Source organism: Pezoporus occidentalis, unplaced genomic scaffold (genome assembly GCF_034315485.1).
Source record: "Pezoporus occidentalis ecotype Australia unplaced genomic scaffold, CSIRO_AGI_Poc_V1 ctg47, whole genome shotgun sequence".
Taxonomy (NCBI): domain Eukaryota; kingdom Metazoa; phylum Chordata; class Aves; order Psittaciformes; family Psittacidae; genus Pezoporus; species Pezoporus occidentalis.
Window position 1 is genome coordinate 590,345 of NW_026915802.1, and position 19,311 is coordinate 609,655.

Genomic DNA, 19,311 nt, shown 5'->3' on the forward strand with positions numbered 1-19,311 from the left:
GAAAGGCCAGGGCTCTCCACCGAGTGCCCTCCATCTCAGTCTGGGGAGGGCTGCAGCTCTCAATCTAGCAGGCTGTAGGGGAGACAAGAGGTGCTGGGTACTGCACTGCTGTCGCACAAAGCCAGATAGCTATTTGCTTAGGATTCCCTTCCAAAAGGGAAACTGCTAAAGCTACTGTGTGACGAGGGCTCCCTCTACATCCCCTGAGTCTTATTGTCTCGCATCAGATCTTTCAAACTGCATCATGCAGGTCACAGAATTCACCCTTGCAGCCCAGCAGTGAATCCAGTATCTGTGTTGGCTAAAGCCACCTTCCAGAAACACACCCCGTGTGAAGCTGAAGGGATTAGAAGAGGGGGAATCTCCATCTTTCATGGTAGCTCACTCTAAGAATTAATAGTTTTCTCAGTTAAAAAAAAAAAACAACACACAAAAACCCCCCAAAAAACCCACAGCAAAAAAAAAAAAAAGATTCCTTGGCACCATATTTTTAATGTCACTTTGCCTGAGTTCACCTTCTAGATACTGGTCTTTGTTGAGCCGTGTGCTGTGACCCCCCAGGTCTTCTTCCACCTGACTGCTTGACTCGATAAAGTTGCAGTTCCATAGACACATTCCTTGGCTATAGATACATTACTGCAAGTGTAAGCAAGTGGTCCAGAGTGTGTGCGGCTGCCCTATCCCTACTGTTTTACACCATCCTGATCCTCTTTGCCATCCATACATCTTAGCTGCAGCAATTTAAAAGAAAAAAGAAATTACTTACTACTCTGTCCTGGGTTCAGCAGTAGCAGTCATTTTTCCCCTTCTTGGTAGCTGGTGCAGTGCAGTGTTTTGACTTTCAGCTCGGGAACAGAGCTGATAACAAGCGATGTTTTGGTTTGGCCAAGGACTTTGTGAGCCTCATGCTCTGCCAGGGAGGAGGGGAAGCTGGGAGGAAGCAGAGACAGGACACCTGACCCAAACTGACCAAAGAGGTATTCCATACCACAGCACGTCATGCCCAGGATGTAACTGGGAGTTAGCCGGAAGGGCTGGGAGACGGCAGGGTTGGAGGAGGTATCGGTGAGAGCTTGGTCGGGCTGGGGGGGGCGAGTTATCGGTCGGCTGGTGGTGAGGTGTTGTATTCTCTTCCCTTGTTATTTCCTTTATCATTATTATCATTGGTGGTAGCAGTAGTGATTTGTGTTATACCTTAGTTACTAAACTGTTCTTATCTCAACCCGTGGGAGTTGCATTCTTTTCGATTCTCCTCTCCGTCCCTCCAAGAGCAGGGGGAGGGCAAGAAAGGGGGGGAAGTGAGCGAACGAGTTACCTGACTGGGTTTAAACCACGACAAAATTGATAAAAATGTTGAGTGGCATCTGTTTCTTTCACTGACCCCGTGGATTTCCACTAGAAAACTCCTCCTTCAGGGATGATTCACCATTGATAGCTACTTTGAGATCTGTCATCTAGCCAGTTACTAATCAATTGAAAGTGTGCTTTATTGATACTGCATAGTGCTAATTTTTTAATGAGAATGCCCTGTGGTGCTAAGCCAAGTGCCTTATAAAAGCCTAAGTCTATTACAGCTATGAAGTTAACTTTATCAACCAAACTTGTAATCTCATCAGAGAATGAAAACGTGTTTGTCTGACAAGACCTGTATTCCAAAGTATCGTGTTGACTGTCAGTAGAATCACAGAATCATTCAGAATCATAGAATCACTGAAGTTGGAAAAGACCCTTAAGATCATTGAGTCCATCCATTAACTTAGCACTGCCATGTCTGCCACTAAATCATGTCCCTAAGTGCGTGCCGCATCTCTGTGTCTTTTAAATGCCATTTTATAAGTCTTAATCAAACGTCTGTCTTTTTTTTTTTTCTTTATGTTGCCCTGGTTCACATCAGGCTAGCATGGAAATCATCAGGTAATACCTAGGAGAATATGTACATCATTAGAACTTTTCCAGTCATCTTGAATTGCTTGAAAATACCAAAACTTGTAAATCATTAATCTGCCCTATCTGGGCCTCAGCCAGCAAGTTTAGAACTCTTCAAGCCAAGTTATCCAGCTCTGCTGATTTCTGTGAAGTTTGTACCTAGCAGATGTCTAAATCTTCTTGTATATAGGACAGACTAACAAGTCTTAATCATTTTCATATAGCATTGCTACATAATGCTGCTTTTTTTCTAAATGGGACAGACATCCTCACTGAGGACTTCTGTCTCCTTTGCACTGCTGTTAACGGTTTAATCATCTCCAGGTGAAAGGAGCCACCCTACAAATGGTCATTTTTCTTCTATTTCTTAAGTATTTATAAAACTTCTTTATTGTCCTTAGCCCTCCAGCCATGGATTTTCCTCCAATGTCCTTCACTTCCCTTATCGATTTTCTATACTTCATAAATTCTGATCCATATGAATTGCTATCTAGTTCCCTTTTTCAGTTTCTTATATATTGCTTTTTTAGCTCTAATTGCTGCCTTCACTTTGCCACTGAACCAGGATGGGCAGATGGCCAAGGCTGGCCTCTCTTTGTGGGATGGTAGCTTGTGGTGATGTAATCAACTCTTGTTAAAGGATCTGCCTCCTGTCTAACAGGAAGGTCACAGAATTAAACAGGGAGAAGGACTCCTCAGAGAGGCTGAAGTGCTAAGGTAGTGGTTGTGACAGGATGACAGGGTAAGTAAGTGCCACACCAGGGCATTTATCTGGCCCATGCTAAGGGCAGAGATGCTGCAGAACCTGAGCCTTGGTACTGTCATGTCCTTCACAGTGCAATAGTAGCACTGTCTGCTGATGTTGCTCACTGTGCTTTCAGGATTAAACCTAGGGTAAACCTTAAAGGACAGTCTGTATTGGGAGTGGAGAAACACTAAGCAATGACAGACCAGAACAACCAACATTTGTCAAGTGGTTTGGGGTTCTCCTTCCAGCACTGTGGAAGTAAAGTAGCCAAGGTAATGGTTAGGAGGCACAGGACAATGCATGTTCTCAACTGGATGAGAAAAGCCATTCTGACTTGACTGGATTCTCCTAGTGCATCTGTGTAGGAGTATAATCCACAAAAATCCTGCTTTGTTCCTGCTTTGTTATTTGTATTGAAACATATGAAAGTAAAGCACAAGATCTCATTTTTCACGTAATTAAAGCCTCTCACAACACACACATAAGGGAGCTAGAATAGAGCAAGTGTATTTTTCTAATGTAGCTGTCACATTCAGCCTTCACATTCTTTTAAAATAAGTTATTTTTTTACCATGTTTTTGACATGGAGTACACTTGCAGAGCCTGCATGTATGTGCTTGCATGCAAACAGCTAATTCCTAAAACAGTAGGAATGGAATGCAGACTACCTCTCGGCTCCCTTGGGTCAGAGACACAGTTTAAAGCTGATCACTTACATTAGCACCTGTGCTGCCTAGACCTCCTTTCTGTCTTGCCTCCTATATAAATTCCTGAATTTCCCTTATCCCTGGTGGGTGTAATTGCTTATGCTTCTAGGGACTTTCCTCTCTTCCATGCAGCCCTGTGTGTATTGACCCTTTGTTTCTAGGAATTAAAACAAATGAAAACAGAAGTGGGAGCTTACTTGCTCTTTGCTAGAGGAGAAGCTGACAATAGGCTGACCTTGCCAGAGCTGTGGCTGATCTCCGAGTCCTCAGTGTAATGCACCAAGGACACACCTGCTGGGACACGCAAAGATAATTCAGATGACCTCTGTCTTTAGTAAGTGCATTTTAGAGAGCTGAGAAATGAATTGTTAATGCCCAGACAAGCAGGCAAGTCCCAACAATATGATCACACAATTTTTGACAGAGTAGGGGTGCTATATAAACTGTTACCCTTCAGAGCCAGCAGTCCCTTCCTAGGCATTCCAAGGTCCTTTTTCTTCATGAAACAAATTGATCAACCTGTGTATTGAAGAGCCTCCAGGTTAGCATACAGCACATGTTCATTTAAGGAAATCCCATACCGGCCAAATGTTATTTCCCTTTTTTTTCCCCATGTATTTAAATTCTGAGATGGAGGGAACAAGATCTGCATCTAGCAAGGGGATATGTAGCAAATTCTGTACTAACAGGTCCTGCAACATCCTGGCTCCTCCTGCTCCAGCCAGAAGCTGCAAGAAAAAGAGTTAGGTGAGGAGGCAGTGAGCCTTGTCCATCTCACACCTGCCCTGTACCCCATGTCAGCAGTGTTGGAGAGGGGCTCCTGACATGAAGCCTAACTTTTAGGCCAGCTGACCCTCAGGGACATAGTTGGGCAACCTCCTTCCACCTCAGTGCTCCACCAGCTGTAAAAATTCATAGCTATTGATTTCGTAATTAACAGTTTATCAATGCCATCGACACCAGCTCACTGGTGAATTGCAGGGAAATTAATCCTGCACTGGTATTTTTTGCAGTCAGCTACTGATTCTGAGCTGCTTTCAGCAAAGAGGAGGGAAGTGGGGCAGGCTTTGATCTTTATTTCCCCAATTGCTCTGTGTACATTTAGTTATGTAGTGCTGTTAAGTCTCCTCACCTTACAGAAGTCAGGTGGCAGGAGGGCACAGTTTTGGGATTCTCTTTGCCGTTCAGCTACATCAGTACCCAAAACCAGAGCACCCACTTGGATCTGAAGCTTGGCTCATTGCCAGGTGCTTCTAGCACCACTGGAATCTGCAAACTCTGATGGGCTGTGATTACTTTTTCCCCCACCTGGAAGGACATTAAACAGAAAGACTGGAGGATATTTCTCTCCAAGCTCCAGCTCTTGATACTTCCAGTCTCAAAAATTATCTTTGCAACTTGGCAGGAAACAGGTCCCACTCACTTCTCCTGGATGGTGCATGGAAATTTTCCAGAGATGCTACCTGGCTGGGAGAAGTTGCCAGACTGACTTGGCAACATGCTTCTCCCTCCCTACATTTCAGAATCAAGCTCTGTGGCTAGCTCAGGCCACTGTGATGACCTGCTCTGAACTTCTTTGTCTGATCTCTTGAATGCAAAAAGCAAATGCAGCAAGAACAATCCTTTCTTAGTAGGCTTCTTGGAAATACAACCTTTTAATATACTCTAATTAGTGCATTCTTTCTAAACAGCTTCTTAAACAGCTTTCTTGCTAGACATAATATTTTCCCAACTGTTGTAATACTTTCTAAATTGTGCATGATAAATAGCATTTACTGTACATGTATGAAATTCACAGTATTTGTGTTGCACTCTCCATAGAGATGACACATATCTCTAGAGAGATTTTGATGCTTCGGCCAGCCTTCCTCCCTTTCACTGCTGTCACACTGAGGAGCCCATGTCCTCACATTTGTGTTGTGTGTGTGGCTGAGCCAGAGCACTGCTGCATTGCAAAGTCCAGCTGCAGTGGCAGACAGTGCACGTGCATGTGTGCTTGCCATGGTGGCCCTTTGCTGCTGCCTTTGGATTCATTGTCCCATGGCAGGAAACTTGATCAGTGTGTTCAGTATCAATTAAAAGTCTCTAAACAATGATGACAAGGCAGTAGTGTCTCCAGCTCTGTCAAGGTTGTAAGAAAGATGCAAGTATCAGCGAGATGAAAAGGAAGAAAAGCTTCAGTGACAGTTAGCTTCTCTAATCTAGCCTCTGATCTTTGGTGCTGCCCTCTGTCACTCTGACTTACCTATGAGTTTAGCAACCTGTGTTCAACTTGGGTTTCCCAGTTCAAACCCAGACTGGGTCACCTTTGCCTCAGCGACACACTAAGGAGCTGTGCTAGCCTTGCAAACCCTGCTTGCCCCTCCAGCAGCTTGAAGAAATCTAACTGGCAGCCTAAGGGAAGGGGCCTTGCAAGACGTGTGGGTTTCCTTCAGTGAAGCAGGAAGCTCCCTGAGCAGCTGCTGGCGGTCTTTGAAAACAGCAGCATATGCACAAAGGTGGGGCTGGCAACACCCTTGGGCACACTGGTTGTGACCTACTGGGGCTTTTCTGTCTTGCTGACACCCTGAGCAGCTGCACGGCAATTAGGCCGTTTAGACAGATGAAGCGCTATAGCAGTGTTAATTATTCTTAATGAGATTGCTCCCAAGAGGCAGCACAGCAGCTGCTGCCCCTTGCAGGGTGACTCTGCCCATAAGGAGCATGGAGGGCAAGTGAATGTGCAAGTCACAAAGGCCCCTGGCTGACCCCTGGACAGCTTTGGGGTAGCTGGCAAACTCGGCAGCATGCAGGGCACAATGTGTCACCTACCCCAGCAACCTTACTGTCCCTGCACTGCTGCAGCCAACTCGTTGGGCTGATGCCAAACATCACTGCAGCAGCACCAACACCTGTCAGCAAGGTGCATTTTTTTCCCCCTTAAGAAACAAAACAAAATAAAGCACGCACACACCCAAAAACCCCTCAAACAAACAACAAAAAATCCCACCACCCCAAACCCAAAACAAAACAACAGAAAAGAAAGAGAAGGAAAGAAAGCATCTTTAGCTCCAGGACCATAAAGGATTTCCTTTCTCGTTCCTCATGTCTGAGTTGTCTGTTTGCTGTCTTTTCTTCCACGCCGCAGATTCCATGCACATAGAGGACATGGATGCCGTGCAGAAACTCCAGGACCTTCTCCATGAAGCCCTGCAGGACTACGAGCTGAGTCAGCGCAACGAGGAGCCCCGGCGAGCGGGCAAGCTGCTCCTGACCTTGCCCCTCCTGCGGCAGACAGCCGCCAAAGCTGTGCAGCACTTCTACAGCATCAAACTTCAGGGCAAGGTTCCCATGCATAAACTCTTCCTAGAAATGTTAGAGGCAAAGGTCTGACAGCCCCAGCGCCAGCTGACAGTGGCCGGGGAACAAACAACTAGAAACAAAGATGCAGACAACGGAGCAGTCCAAACAGCAGCAGCAGTCACCGCCGGCTTTTATCTCCAGTCATTTATTATGGAAGAATTATTTAATGTCTATCTGCCAGCGTGACTGCAGAATCTCGTGTACAGAAGGGGGAAACTTTTAATCAGTCACCCGTTTCTCTTGTTTTTGTTTTTCTCTGTGGCAAGTACCAGAATATGCTCTTGCACTTGTTGAGGCGGTCATCGGGGCTCAGCCCCACTGAGCAGTGATGCTCTCGGCACTGTCCAGGCCGCCTGCTCCCCAGCTCCCTCCGCCTGTGCTTGAGGGGGAGTGGGAACAGAAGCAGGAAGAGAGGAAGAATAGAGTCAATATAAACATTATCTGCTGGTGTTGTGAGGGGTCAGATAGAAAGGGAAGCAGCCAGGGTCCTTCTTTTTGTCACCTTTCTGGCTCTTACATAGAACAGATGCTCCTTTGGAGAAGAGCACTGCTGGAACTCTGCTGATCAAAATGGCTGCTCCCAGGCCACCCCTCTAGCAGCAGCTAACACTTGTACATAGAGGCCCCACTTCTTACCGGGAAAGATGCTCCTAACTGTGTAAGATATTCTGCGACCTTGTACAGTGTGTCATTACGCCTGGCTACTCCCTCCCATGTACAATCCCTGCAGGCCCCTGAAGAGGTAGGATATATGTCCCTGAGAGAATGCAAGTCTGCTTTCCCAAATGGCAAGGAAAAAAGAGCCCTATATGATGCCTCAGAGCTGGGTTGACTTGATAATCTCTGCATCCTCTCCTATGTGGTGCTAACTACAATTCTTCTACACTTTTCACCCTATAGTGTATCAAACCTGCCTCTCCAGCTCAGCTGAGTGCCATTTCCCACTTCTTCCAGACAAGGCTTTGTCTGCATGGTTACTGCCCAAGTATAAATGCACCCCAAAACAGAGCTTTCATAGACCTCATTAAAGTGATAGCTTTTTGCCTCCACAGAGACTTAGGCTTATTGCCAAATGCTAGTTAGGAATCAAGGGCACTGCTTTTTTGAGGAGGCAGCTCTTGAGCCTGAGAGATTGCTTTTCTGTGGCAGCCTATGGAAATAAATTAGAGGGTGGCATGAAACCCCTGATATCCCAACTACTGTCTTCCCCTGCCTCATCCCATTGTCCTCAACAGCAGCAAAAGAGCTAGCACAGATGATACCGGGGCCTGGTAAGAGGTTTTCTCGTTGATGGAAAAGCAAATACTTGACCTTAAGGTGGTGGGAGAAGTGGGGGAATATTTATTTACCTGTCTCATGTAACCAGGTTCCTGCTGTCTCCAAGCCCTGGTTAAGATTTGCTGCATTCCCGGTAGCCAGAGGGGAATGTGGGTGACTGCAAAACTGGCTGTTGGCATTCTCTAAGATTTTATTTTCGAGGTCACTTTAGTTTTGACCCAGCCTGAGCTGATGAAACCTGAATGTATTGTCTGTTTTGTGGTCAGTGGCATGGCAGTACCAGTGAGAAAAAGCCTCTGATATACATTCGAGACACCACTAGCTTACTGCCTCTGTTCCCCTCAAGCTTTCCTAGCTATCCCAGAAGAAAGATGGTGTGGCAGAGGAGTAGCTTGCCCCTGGCAGGAAGCCCTCCAAAGCAGGGTTGAGGCATGTGATCAGGGAGGCACTGGGTGCCTGTTTTCTTTTAGAAAACAGTGCGTTCCAGTAGGGCTGTCAGTGCTGCAGAACAGCACCCAGGCTAGCTCAGAGATGAGGGGCGCTAACTGATGCAGACCTTTCAGCTCTTGTAGCCTGGCGCTTGAGTTGGTTCAGTTCCACCTCCTTTGGGTTTTCCTACACTACACAATTGTAGCTACTTTTATTCAATTTGTACTCACTTGTTGAAGGAATTCAGTTTGCTTCAGGCACATTAGTAAACTGAGACCTAAGGAGCAGAAGGCACATGGGAGCTGAGTCTGCTTCCATGATCACAGCAGTAGCAATTATAGAGCTCCCTTATGCTTTGAACAGATACTTGTGTTTCTCTCCCCAGCTGCCTCTGCGAGGGAGCTGGTGAGAAAATGAGAGGCTTTTGGTTGCCTGTATCCATCTGTGACTGAGAGGGACCAAAACAAAATGCACGCCACCACTAGAGAGCCAGCTCGCTATGTGCTGCACTCTGGCAACAATTCTGACTCTGGCAAAAATGCTCTCACAAATGTGCTGGGTTGCACTATCACCTGTAAGTTTGACTCATTTGACCACTGTTGCTTCCCTGCCAAGTCCTACCCAGCTCGCCATCAGCCTACTGTGTCCTGACCTGCTGTGCAAAGATAGCTGTCCCAAAATAGAAGAAAAGATCCTAAAAAGCAATTCTTACTCTATTGGGCCCTGCCTGGAAAGGCCACATACTTACAAAGAAAAAAGGCTCTTCCAGCTTTGTTGTGTTTGGCCCCAGGCCTGCTTTCCAGAATGCGGAGGGAGAACTACCTACTGATACCTACTAAATAATGATAATGAAGAGCTGCAGAGTTAGCTTCGAGCCCACAGAGAATGCTGGCTATTTAGACTAGGGCTGTGGCATGGAGGCAACTCCTGCCTTGGCAGAACAGTATGAAGATACCAAACACTTTTCTTTTTCCAGGACCTTCTTTCTCCAACACAGTTGCATAACCTTGGAGCCCTCCTGGATATCCCCCACTTCTTGAAGATAATATGCCTGGAAATGTTTGCATTGCTTCTCAAATAGGATGGGAACTGAATCAGACAGTAATTATCACACATTAATCTCTTCAAGCAAGGAATGCAAACTCTCCCCCAGGAACTGGGACAGAAACATCTATTTAGATTTAACCCTTAAAAGTCTTGTACTATCTTAAATTGTGAACCAGGTCAGCTCTGTTGGGCCCTTCCACCAGTGCAGGAATCATGCGTATCTCTTCACAGTTAGTTATTCTGATCTGCTGTGCATCACTAATACTATCATGCTGCCACAACTGAGGAGTATGTCCAGCTACACAGCAAGCTGGGCTTGCAGAGGACAGGAACATTGTTGTGTAGTCCTATCAGTGAACTTAGAAGTAGGAAATGGGGTGTCAGCAAATGCTTTGGTCTTTGAATACTCACAGTCTCTTAATACCGGGGGTGTGGAAGTTGAGACATGAACTAGGAAATGGGTTGGTGTTCTTTATGCTGTTCATTTGTAATCTAGGAGTCACAGAGTCAGCACCATATAGCTGTCCTTCTTCATGGTGTAAAAGATAATGGAGCTTGAGCCTTGGGACATAAATGGGCTCTATGACTCAAAGCAAAGCAGAAGAGGTAAGTAAGCGTATCAGTAACAGCTAATAAGCACGAAGCCCATGTCCAGCAACTATGGTAAAGCACCCCCAGCCTCTGATTTGCATGTGTGGATAACAGAAACCACATACCTGTCAGCTGCTACAAAAGGCAATACTTCCCAAGTGACCAGCTCTTCTGTTTCGGGCACATTCTTCTCTGGGAACAGTGGTGTCTGGCCTGTAATGCAAACCAAATTTCATGGGGATCAATTAAAAGAAAAGGTACAATACCACACAGAATTAGGTTTCTGGGGAAACTTGGGCATTACACCTCGCGGCAAAACTGTGAAGCTACAAGAAATGCCCCCCCAGTGATCAGGCCCTTGCAGTATTGCTCGTGCTGGGGCTGGGGGGGGGGGGTGTGTGTGTTCTTTTCTCTTTGCAAACTATGTCATCCTTTTTTTAAAGAAAACCCTAGTACAAATATATAAAATAAAACATGCTGCACCAGAAACATGTAAGCAGCTGTTAGAGGGGAAAGTCATTGAGAAAGACCCTAGAACGTAACTTGTTGAGCTTCTATTACCAATCGGAGCTGAGAGAAAAAGCTTCCACTTTGTATCCACAAGCTATAATCAATCATATGGCCAAAGGCCACTCTGTTGTTCTTGTGGCTGGGTTATATGGAGAAGCCAGAGAAACAGAGGCTGTGAGAATGATGCAGAGAGTTATAGACAGTCAGTGAAGTAAAAAGTAAACCAGTATCTACTTAACTATTATCTGCTCCTAAAGGAAAAAGAGAAGAAGAAAAAAATGTTAAATAAATTGTATTCTTGTGGTACAGGTCATTTCAAACAAAACAGAAATAAAACACAGAATGTAAAAACTAACCCAGGCAGAGTAATGTTTATTGCGTTCAGGAGCTGCTCTGTTCTGTCCCTTGAGGTTCCCCCACCCCACAGAAGAGGCTGGGGTGGGGGAAGGCAGGATTTTGCATGCTGCAGTATGGGAGGAGAGCCCCAGCCCGCTCAGAAGCACTAATCTGGTGTTTGCCCATAGCCAGAAAACAAATTCTCAGCAAGCTCCTCCAATTTTGTAAGATAAGCATTGCTGGGAGCTCATCAGACAGGCAGCATGTTGTCAGCATCTGCCATGGACTGGTCTGTTTTTTCCACTCACCCATTTTCTCCCTACATTCTGCACTTCACTGGTGCAAGGAATAAAGATGAGCTAGTGATGAAAAAGCCTTGAAGTTGTTCCAGTGAAAAACAAAATCTCTAATCATAAAATAGACCACTGGCTGAAACCCAACAGTGACATCATGAGTGTTGCAAGTATTACAGCAGAATCCATTGCTTATAAAGCGGGTGCAAGTGCTGAAGTCATGGCATTTGCTTTGATGGTGGTCAAGCAATGCAGGAGAGCAAGCTCATATCTGCTTCAGAAAGCAGAAGAAACTCACTGTGGTAACTGGGGTAGAGGCATGAGAAACAAGCACCCCAGGACTCTGACTTCTGAGCACAGACAGCGTCACCCCCCATGTAAGCACCACCATCTCCACGTCTCACTTTTAGCCAACACTGAGGTCTTTTTTCCAGGCAGCGGCACTCGTCAGGCAACCAAGAGGTGTCTCAGCCTGCCCTCAGGAGGCGATGGCTGTGAATTAGTGGTGGCCAGTAGGAAAGGCCGTGGGAGAGAAAAGAGCTTGAATGAAAAACCAAGATGAACCACCACAGTAGGACTTTTACCTCAGTTAAATATAGCACAGGGACAGCCACTCTGTGGCTTTGCAAAGGGCAGCAGTTTTGACAATTTTATGTGGCACTGGAGCTACCGGTGTCACGAGATCAGCAAGGGCAGCCAGAGGACTGTGGCGAGCCCGGGCCCCACTGGTGTCTTCAAACACCATTCATGGGACTTAAGGTTTCCTCAGTCCCTTAACTCTGAAGTAGCAGCTGTCTTCCTTACACATCCTGGGCACCCTTCTGCACTGCATAGGTTTTTCAAGGCTTTCCTTACATTCCTTACTATTGTTCACTCACTCACACTGGAAATAGAGGTGGGGGGTGTCCTGATAGTAAGCACACCGAGCATTGGGAGAAACTGAGGGCCACCTGAAATTTCTTCTTACAGAAAAGCTTCACAGGAAATACTAGAAAAATACTCTGTTTTCTCCAATCCAATTAGCTGAAGAGGGAAGGAGGTTTCTTTACTAATCATAGGATCAACTACATTGGAAAAGACCTTTAAGAAGGATCAAGTCCAGCCCTTATCCCAGAGTCCACCACTACACCGTGTCACTACGGGCCTCATCTACAGGTTTTTTAAATGCTACCAGGGACAGTGATTCCACCACTTCCCTGGGAAACCCATTTGGTGAAGAATTTTTTCCTAATATCCAGTATATTACAGCTGCATATATATATTATGTGTATATATATACACATCATATATATGTATATACATATATACATACGTATATGTATATGCATTATTTTACATATATATATGCATGTAATATAATGGTGCAGCTTGAGACCATTACCTCTTGCCCTATCACTTCTTATTTGGGAGATCAGCCACCTCCTGGCTCCATCCTCCTTTCAGGTAGCTGTTGAGAGTAATAATGTCCCCCTTGAGCCTTCACTTCTCCAGGCTAAATAACCCCAGTTCCCTCAGCCATTCCTCACCACACTTGTGCTCCAGACCCTTCACCAGCTTTGTTGCCTTTTTCTGGACCCGCTCCAGCACCTCAGTATCAATCTTGTAGTGAGGGGCCCAGAATTGACCACAGGATTCGTGTGCAGCCTCATCAGTGCCGAGTACAGGGGCACGATCACTGCCCTGGCCCTGCTGGCCACGCTATTGCTGATACAGGCCAGGAAGCTGTTGGCCTTCTTGGCTGCCTGGGAACAAGCTGTTCATGTTCAGCTCCCCCAGGTCCTTTTCTGACGAGCAGTTTTCCAGCCACTCTTCCTCAAGCCTGTAGCGTTGCATGGGATTATTGTGACCCAAAGGCAGGACCCAGCACTTTTTCTTGTTGAACCTAATCAATGTTGAGTTCTCTAAACACATTTCTCTCCCCCAAGATAAAGTCATGTTTAACTGCTGGGATATGTTCTTAAGCTCCAAATGCTAAAATGATTGCAGCAGTTGTCTGTGGCTACCTGAACATGAAATAAAATGAAAACCAACAAGATTTTTCTCTTTCAGGCTAAGGTATCACAGAGGGAATCAAAGCAAACATTAGCTAATGTAGCGAAAACTTCAGTGTTCAACTTCCCAGTACCAGGAAGAGGAGAGGTTGTGCTGTGTGCCTGGCTTTCTTTTGGTTGATAAGAAAATGAACATGAGCCAGCTTCAGTGTGCGCTTGCAGCCCGGAAAGCCAACCGTATCCTGGGCTGCATCAAAAGGAGCATGACCAGCAGGTCAAAGGAGGTGATCCTGCCCCTCTGCTCTCGTGAGACCTCACTTGGAGTAGTGTGTGCAGTTCTGGTGTCCTCAACATAAAAAGGACATGGAACTGTTGGAACAAGTCCAGAGGAGGGCCACGAGGATGATCAGGGGACTGGAGCACCTCCCGTACGGAGACAGGCTGAGGAAGTTGGGGCTGTTCAGCCTGGAGAAGAGAAGGCTGCGTGGAGACCTCATAGCAGCCTTCCAGTATCTGAAGGGGGCCTATAGGGATGCTGGGAAGGGATTCTTCGTTAGGGACTGTAGTGACAGGACAAGGGAGAACGGGTTAAAACTTAAACAGGGGAAGTTTAGATTGGATATAAGGAAGAAGTTCTTTACTGTGAGGGTGGTGAGGCACTGGAATGGGTTGCCCAGGTAAGCTGTGAATGCTCCATCCCTGGCAGTGTTCAAGGCCAGGTTGGACAAAGCCTTGGGTGAGATGGTTTATTGTGAGGTGTCCCTGCCCATGGCAGGGGGGTTGGAACTAGATGATCTTAAGGTCCTTTCCAACCCTAACTATTCTATGATTCTATGATGATTCTTTACAAAGCCCTTCTGTGCCACTGCAATGACCTGAAATGACACTGTGGCAAAACCTGAACATCTCTGCACAGGGAGCAGGATTAGCCCTGCAGTGTGTTGGGGTGGCTGGAAGAGACAGAGGCTGATAAGCGACTGTGAGGAGCTGGGTTTATAAAGCACAAGGATGGTTCGGCAAAACACGACAACCCTGATCCAAAACATTGCTGCCAGCCATTCTCCAACAGCCTTTCTCCAAAAGAACTGCAGCCAGTGAGTCTTTACATTAGTGCTAGTCAGCTCTGAGAGGCCCATCATGCTTCTGGTCCTTGTGTGCTTTCTTCCACAGGGCTTGAGAAGCTAGAAAAGTCTTCAGCTCTGGGAGTAGCAGCAACCAAATAATTGTAAATAGGAGGCAAAATTGTAACTGGCCAAAGGCTCAAGCCATCTTTCATAAGAAAAACTGAGAAGACAACAGGTACCACTGACACATTGCGACTCAGTTGTCACTACTTCACCGAGCCCCTCGTAAATCTAAATAGCCACACGGTGACTGCAACCTTCCCTTGGCAGCACACACAGCACATGCAGAAACAGCTCTACTGCTTCAGACCACAGCCCCATTTAGGCCAGTGCTCCCTCTCTGTTAAAGTGGCTAGCAGCAGATGACCGGAGAGGAACATAAAAACAGGGCAAGGAGGTGTAAGTCTGCCAGTGATTTAAGGATCAAAGACTACCTGAGCTAGAGATGAGGCCTTTGCATTTAACAACCCCAATGATTTTTCTTACGTTAATTTCTCCAGTCCCTTTTTTCAACCACAAGAAGCATTCAGCTCCTGCAGCAATGAGTTTCATGGATCACTGCCCAAAGAAGTATCTCCTTTGCTTGTTCTGAACACGCCATCAAGCTCATCCTATTTATTTCATGCTCCTACAGTTTGTATTAGAAGACAAAACAAACAGTCCCCCGCTCACTTCTCTTTACCATTTACAGTCTTCTAGGTCTTTCAACTTCACTCACAGTCGTTTCTTTTCATGGAAGAAGTATAGCTGCCAGATACTCCTTCCCTGGGTATACAATGCACCAATCAAAGTTAGGAAAATGTGACAATAAGGAAGGCAAATGGCTCCCTTCCACCACATGATCTTGATGCTTTAAAGACAAGTACGAAAACCTAGTACCAATCTAAGATATAGTGACAGATGTAGACCTCTCTTTCTGTAGCTATCTACACACAAACATACACACTCATTACATCTTGTAGTTCTGCATTCACAGCACTACTAGAGATCATATTTACCTTCAAAATAGCTTAGAAACAAGGTATTAGCCTTTTTAACCCATATTTTCCTAACAATAACAACAACAGCAGATTAGAATCCTTCCTTCTTTACATAGATGTGGCCTTTTCCCCAACAGATCATTTTTCTCCCTTTCATCCACCTGAAACAAACAGAGGAAACTAAAAAGGCACCTTGGCCTTTCTCTGATAATATTCCTTTTCTTATAACACAAAGGATTGTTCTAGAAATAAAAGATTTTAATGCATTCCTTGATGTATAAAAGATTTTTTTTTAATGTATTACTTCCTATTACACAATAAGAAACTGATTTCTGTTTAGAAATCCCAGCTTGCTTAATTCAGAAATACCAGGCTTTTCTAAATGATTAAAATCAGCACACTGACCATTCTAAAAAAGTCCCGGAATCAAGTGCATTATTTTGATGAATGAAATTACTTTACATCTTGTTCCCTGATTTCAAGAAACCAGCACTACATTTTCCATGAGCTTTATCATACACTCCTGACGTAACTGCAATTGTTGAATAATAAAAGGCAGGGCACTGATCAGAGAAGGAGAAGCCAGGACAAAGCAAACTGAGATCACTGCCTAAATTGGCAAGAATCAACACAAAACAAGGCTGCATTTAACAAATTGGTTAAATCACAGCACATAAATCATGTTTTTGAGAGGGGTTAATTTACACTATGTGCTAATTAAGTCAAGTGAAATAAATACAGAAGTTATGAATAATCTCACTGAAGAGTGTTACATTTGGAAGGAAAACGATTTAACTGAAGCCAAAATTACAGTCACCTTCAATAATTACATTTCCAGCACCGTAAATTTTTTTCCATCACAACACTGCAAGTAATTCTGTATTAGCATTTACATTATTAAACTCCAGCACATTAACTAAACTGTTGTTTATAGTTTTTGTCAGTGGTTAATACTACTACAAATTGATGATCCTTTGGGTCAGTCCTAGGAAGCACAATTTCATCAGATATTTTTCAATCTAATGAACTCTTGTACCAAGCCTGGGGTAATCACTCATTTCTCCCAGTTGTTTTTGTCATTTCCCCCATTGTTTTTGTCATCACATCACGAAAGTACAGCAAAGTCTGAAGGGAGTGATACTTATGGGAAAAGCATTAGTGCAGGCATCAGCTTCTCAAGGCACTATCCCCCAGCTCTTCCACTGCCCTGAGCACTTCTAGCTCAGGCTCACTTTCTCTAGCTGCAGAAAATCCTACATTGCTATTGCTGCTTTGCACATTTCTTTCCCCTGTAGCTCCATGAGAGGAGGCCCCTACTCTGATCCAGCTTGTTGCCCTGTTTAATCTTTGATACATTTTTGTTCCTTCACTGCTGTGATAGTCTCTCTTTCTCCTGCCTCCTCCTCTTGTGTTTCTGGCACATTGCCATCTGGGTGGGGAGGCCACCGATGAGTATTCAGTCCCCTGTGGCTGCTGACCACACTGAGCTGCTCCAAGCCCCTTGCAGGATGGACTGTTCCAGCTCCCTTAAAAAACCCTGTCCCTGTGGGTAGCACCCACTCACTGTTCTGCACACCTTCCGCTTGGAAGGAGGGTCACCCCAGGTAACCGTGTTACTGTTTTTCATTGGTGGGGCTCTGCTAAGATGTCCTTTCCAGCCCTGCAAGTAATGCAGTGCCATAAAAGTGATGCTCACCAAACCAGGGGGAGGGCTACAGGACGGCTTTTGCAAAATGACTGCTCTGTGACTGCCATTCAGGCCAGGTTATCCTTCCCCTTCACTCTCAAGCTTATGTTTGCAGACAGGAATGAAGAACAGGCCTGAGACACAGTCCACAGGGTAAATCACGGCAGCTTGTGTGGCAGCTTTAGTTAATTAGACAAGCCATGCCAGACCAGCGAAATACCACACTCACCTCAGGCTCAACTGCACAGTGCAGAAGAACCTCAATATCCTGCCTGCATAAGCCAGCAAGGCCATGTGGCAGCGGAGCACATAGCAACACGTGGTACTGCCAGTGCTGAGCTAGAACAGCTGCATTATCCGGATGCTGCATGCACTTGGCAAAATAGTTATTAACACAAACTGAGTTACAGCAATTGCTTTTTCCATGGAACATGTCCACAAAAGTGGGAATCAATGGCTAATTCCGGAATTTGTGATTGCCCTATATGTCAGGATATGTTGCTGAGTTACTCCTGTCATCCCTCTGGACATTCTCACAAACAAAGACAGCAGTAGTCTACCTACAGCTGCCTGACAGGTGTGTGTATTACTTGTCCCAATACGAGGAATAAATAAATTACCCCTAAATTGTCAGTGAGATACCATGCTAAGTGCAAACGTTGTCACCTCCTTGGTACCAGGTTCCATACTTTGCTGATTATATTTATTCTCACACAGGTCATCACAGCAAATGCCCTTTTCACTGAGTCTGGCCCTATATGAACTGTTCATCTGGCAGAGAAGCATTACTCTTTTCAAAGATCAAAAGAGTCAAAGAACAGAAACTGCAACAGAAACTATCTATCTGGGCTATGTCTATGAGTAGTTGCAACTCAGATGTGATATGCCAAGGGAGAGGGGAGAACCTGTGCTGGGACAATGCTTCACAAGGTGAGCAGAGCTGGCTAGATGTCCTTCACAAAAAGTGTCCTGGTGACTTCCCAGCCATGATTGAGAAATGAGATAATCATCTCTTCCATGAGCACTCATCAGATAACTAGCTACCCATTAGGTTGGGAACACGTAGTACCTCTGGAACAAAAAGAAGAGAAAAATATGATATAATGATAACACAAAACGAACATTAAGCAGCATCTCTGTGCTTCAGACTTGGCTGAGGAGTCAAATACCCTTTACAGGTAACTTTATGCTTCACAGTTACTGCTACTAAGCACATTACAAAAATAATCGCTCTTCTGTTTCTCTTCTCCCTTCACAGTCCCCAGCCTCCACTTCTTAACAGGAGTGGGGAGATGTAGGCATAACATTATTTCCCTGCCAGTCCACACCATAGGTACCACTTATTTCTCCTGGATCATTTCTCATGGCTAGAAAGGTTCCTGCCTGTGTGCCTAGATGTACTTTGAGCTTTCAAGGAGTAAAGACTGAGAGAAACAGGGCAAGTATAAGAAAAAGAGCTTATATAAGAAGTATAAGAAACCAAGTATATGATACAGTTTGTTCCTCAACTAGTTGGCATAGCTAGCTTTACTGCCTATTTCCCATTAGTCAGCCTGGCAGAAAACCATGACGGAGATTTTTGCCCTACCTTCACCGTCGGCCATTGCATCAGTGAGAGTGCACTGCACAGGTGGGAGGCCAATATGCTCCTGGCAAAGGAGGAAAGAAGCAACCATTAACAATTAGTGACACTAACATTAATGTCACCTTGTTCCTCACCCTAGCTCTCAATGTGACTACTCTGCTCCTTTGCTTCCTACAGTGAATCTTAGATGATTCCTCCTGATTTGCAAGTAGCCATAGTAAAGGAAAGGGGGCGGGGGGGGGGGGGGGGGAAGACATAATGAAAAGGAGAATGTGTCAATTCAGAGCTTCAGCATCAATGAAGCTGAAGACTTCCTGGAGACATCAATGAAGCTTAGATCAGACTCACATAGAGGAGGGGTGACAGGCAGCCATTTATGTGTTTTTACTGCATATTTCATACTTCCAGATGGGACAGTAATACTGTTTGGGATGAGAAAAGTCTGCCTGAACAAGGCAGGCAGAGCCCCGCACTCTTCAAAGCCAATAGAAAAGCTGAAAGGTATTTTTCCCATCAGCAAGAGATTTTTCATGCCCTCACCACATGCTCTGTTCTCTGGGAATCATCATCTCTTTGGCTGAGAAGCAGAATTCAACCTATGCCCCTAAATCTGGGGTTTGATAGCCGGGAGCAAAGAATCCAAAGCAGAGGGAATAAGGGATGTTAGATTCAGGGTGAGAAACTTCTGGGTCTGCTTCCCAGCAGGAGGTACAGCAGCAAAAACTATGGTTATCTTT

The 19,311-nt window shown here is 45.3% G+C and overlaps 1 protein-coding gene and 2 long non-coding RNA genes across 12 annotated transcripts in view; 1 reads left to right on the forward strand and 2 right to left on the reverse strand.

The window, feature by feature from the left end:
- The window catches only part of ESRRB (estrogen related receptor beta), a 141,218-nt gene extending 130,285 nt beyond the window's left edge, over positions 1–10,933 (forward strand). For all 10 annotated transcript variants that reach the window (XM_062636122.1, XM_062636117.1, XM_062636121.1 and 7 more), the window contains one exon: positions 6,509–10,933. In XM_062636122.1, the coding sequence (XP_062492106.1) occupies positions 6,509–6,753 (245 nt within the window). In that variant the 3' untranslated portion in view covers positions 6,754–10,933. The remainder of the gene's footprint in view (positions 1–6,508) is intronic.
- On the reverse strand, positions 473–6,288 carry LOC134172748 (uncharacterized). The gene is made up of 2 exons (XR_009967994.1): positions 1,338–6,288; positions 473–768 (listed from the first exon to the last, which is right to left on the reverse strand). It is a non-coding gene; the product is annotated as an uncharacterized LOC134172748 (long non-coding RNA).
- Positions 10,934–17,826: 6,893 nt separating the features above from the next.
- LOC134172749 (uncharacterized) overlaps positions 17,827–19,311 on the reverse strand; it is an 88,748-nt gene continuing 87,263 nt past the window's right edge. Inside the window, exon 3 of the long non-coding RNA XR_009967996.1 lies at positions 17,827–18,060. This is a non-coding gene — a long non-coding RNA (uncharacterized LOC134172749). The remainder of the gene's footprint in view (positions 18,061–19,311) is intronic.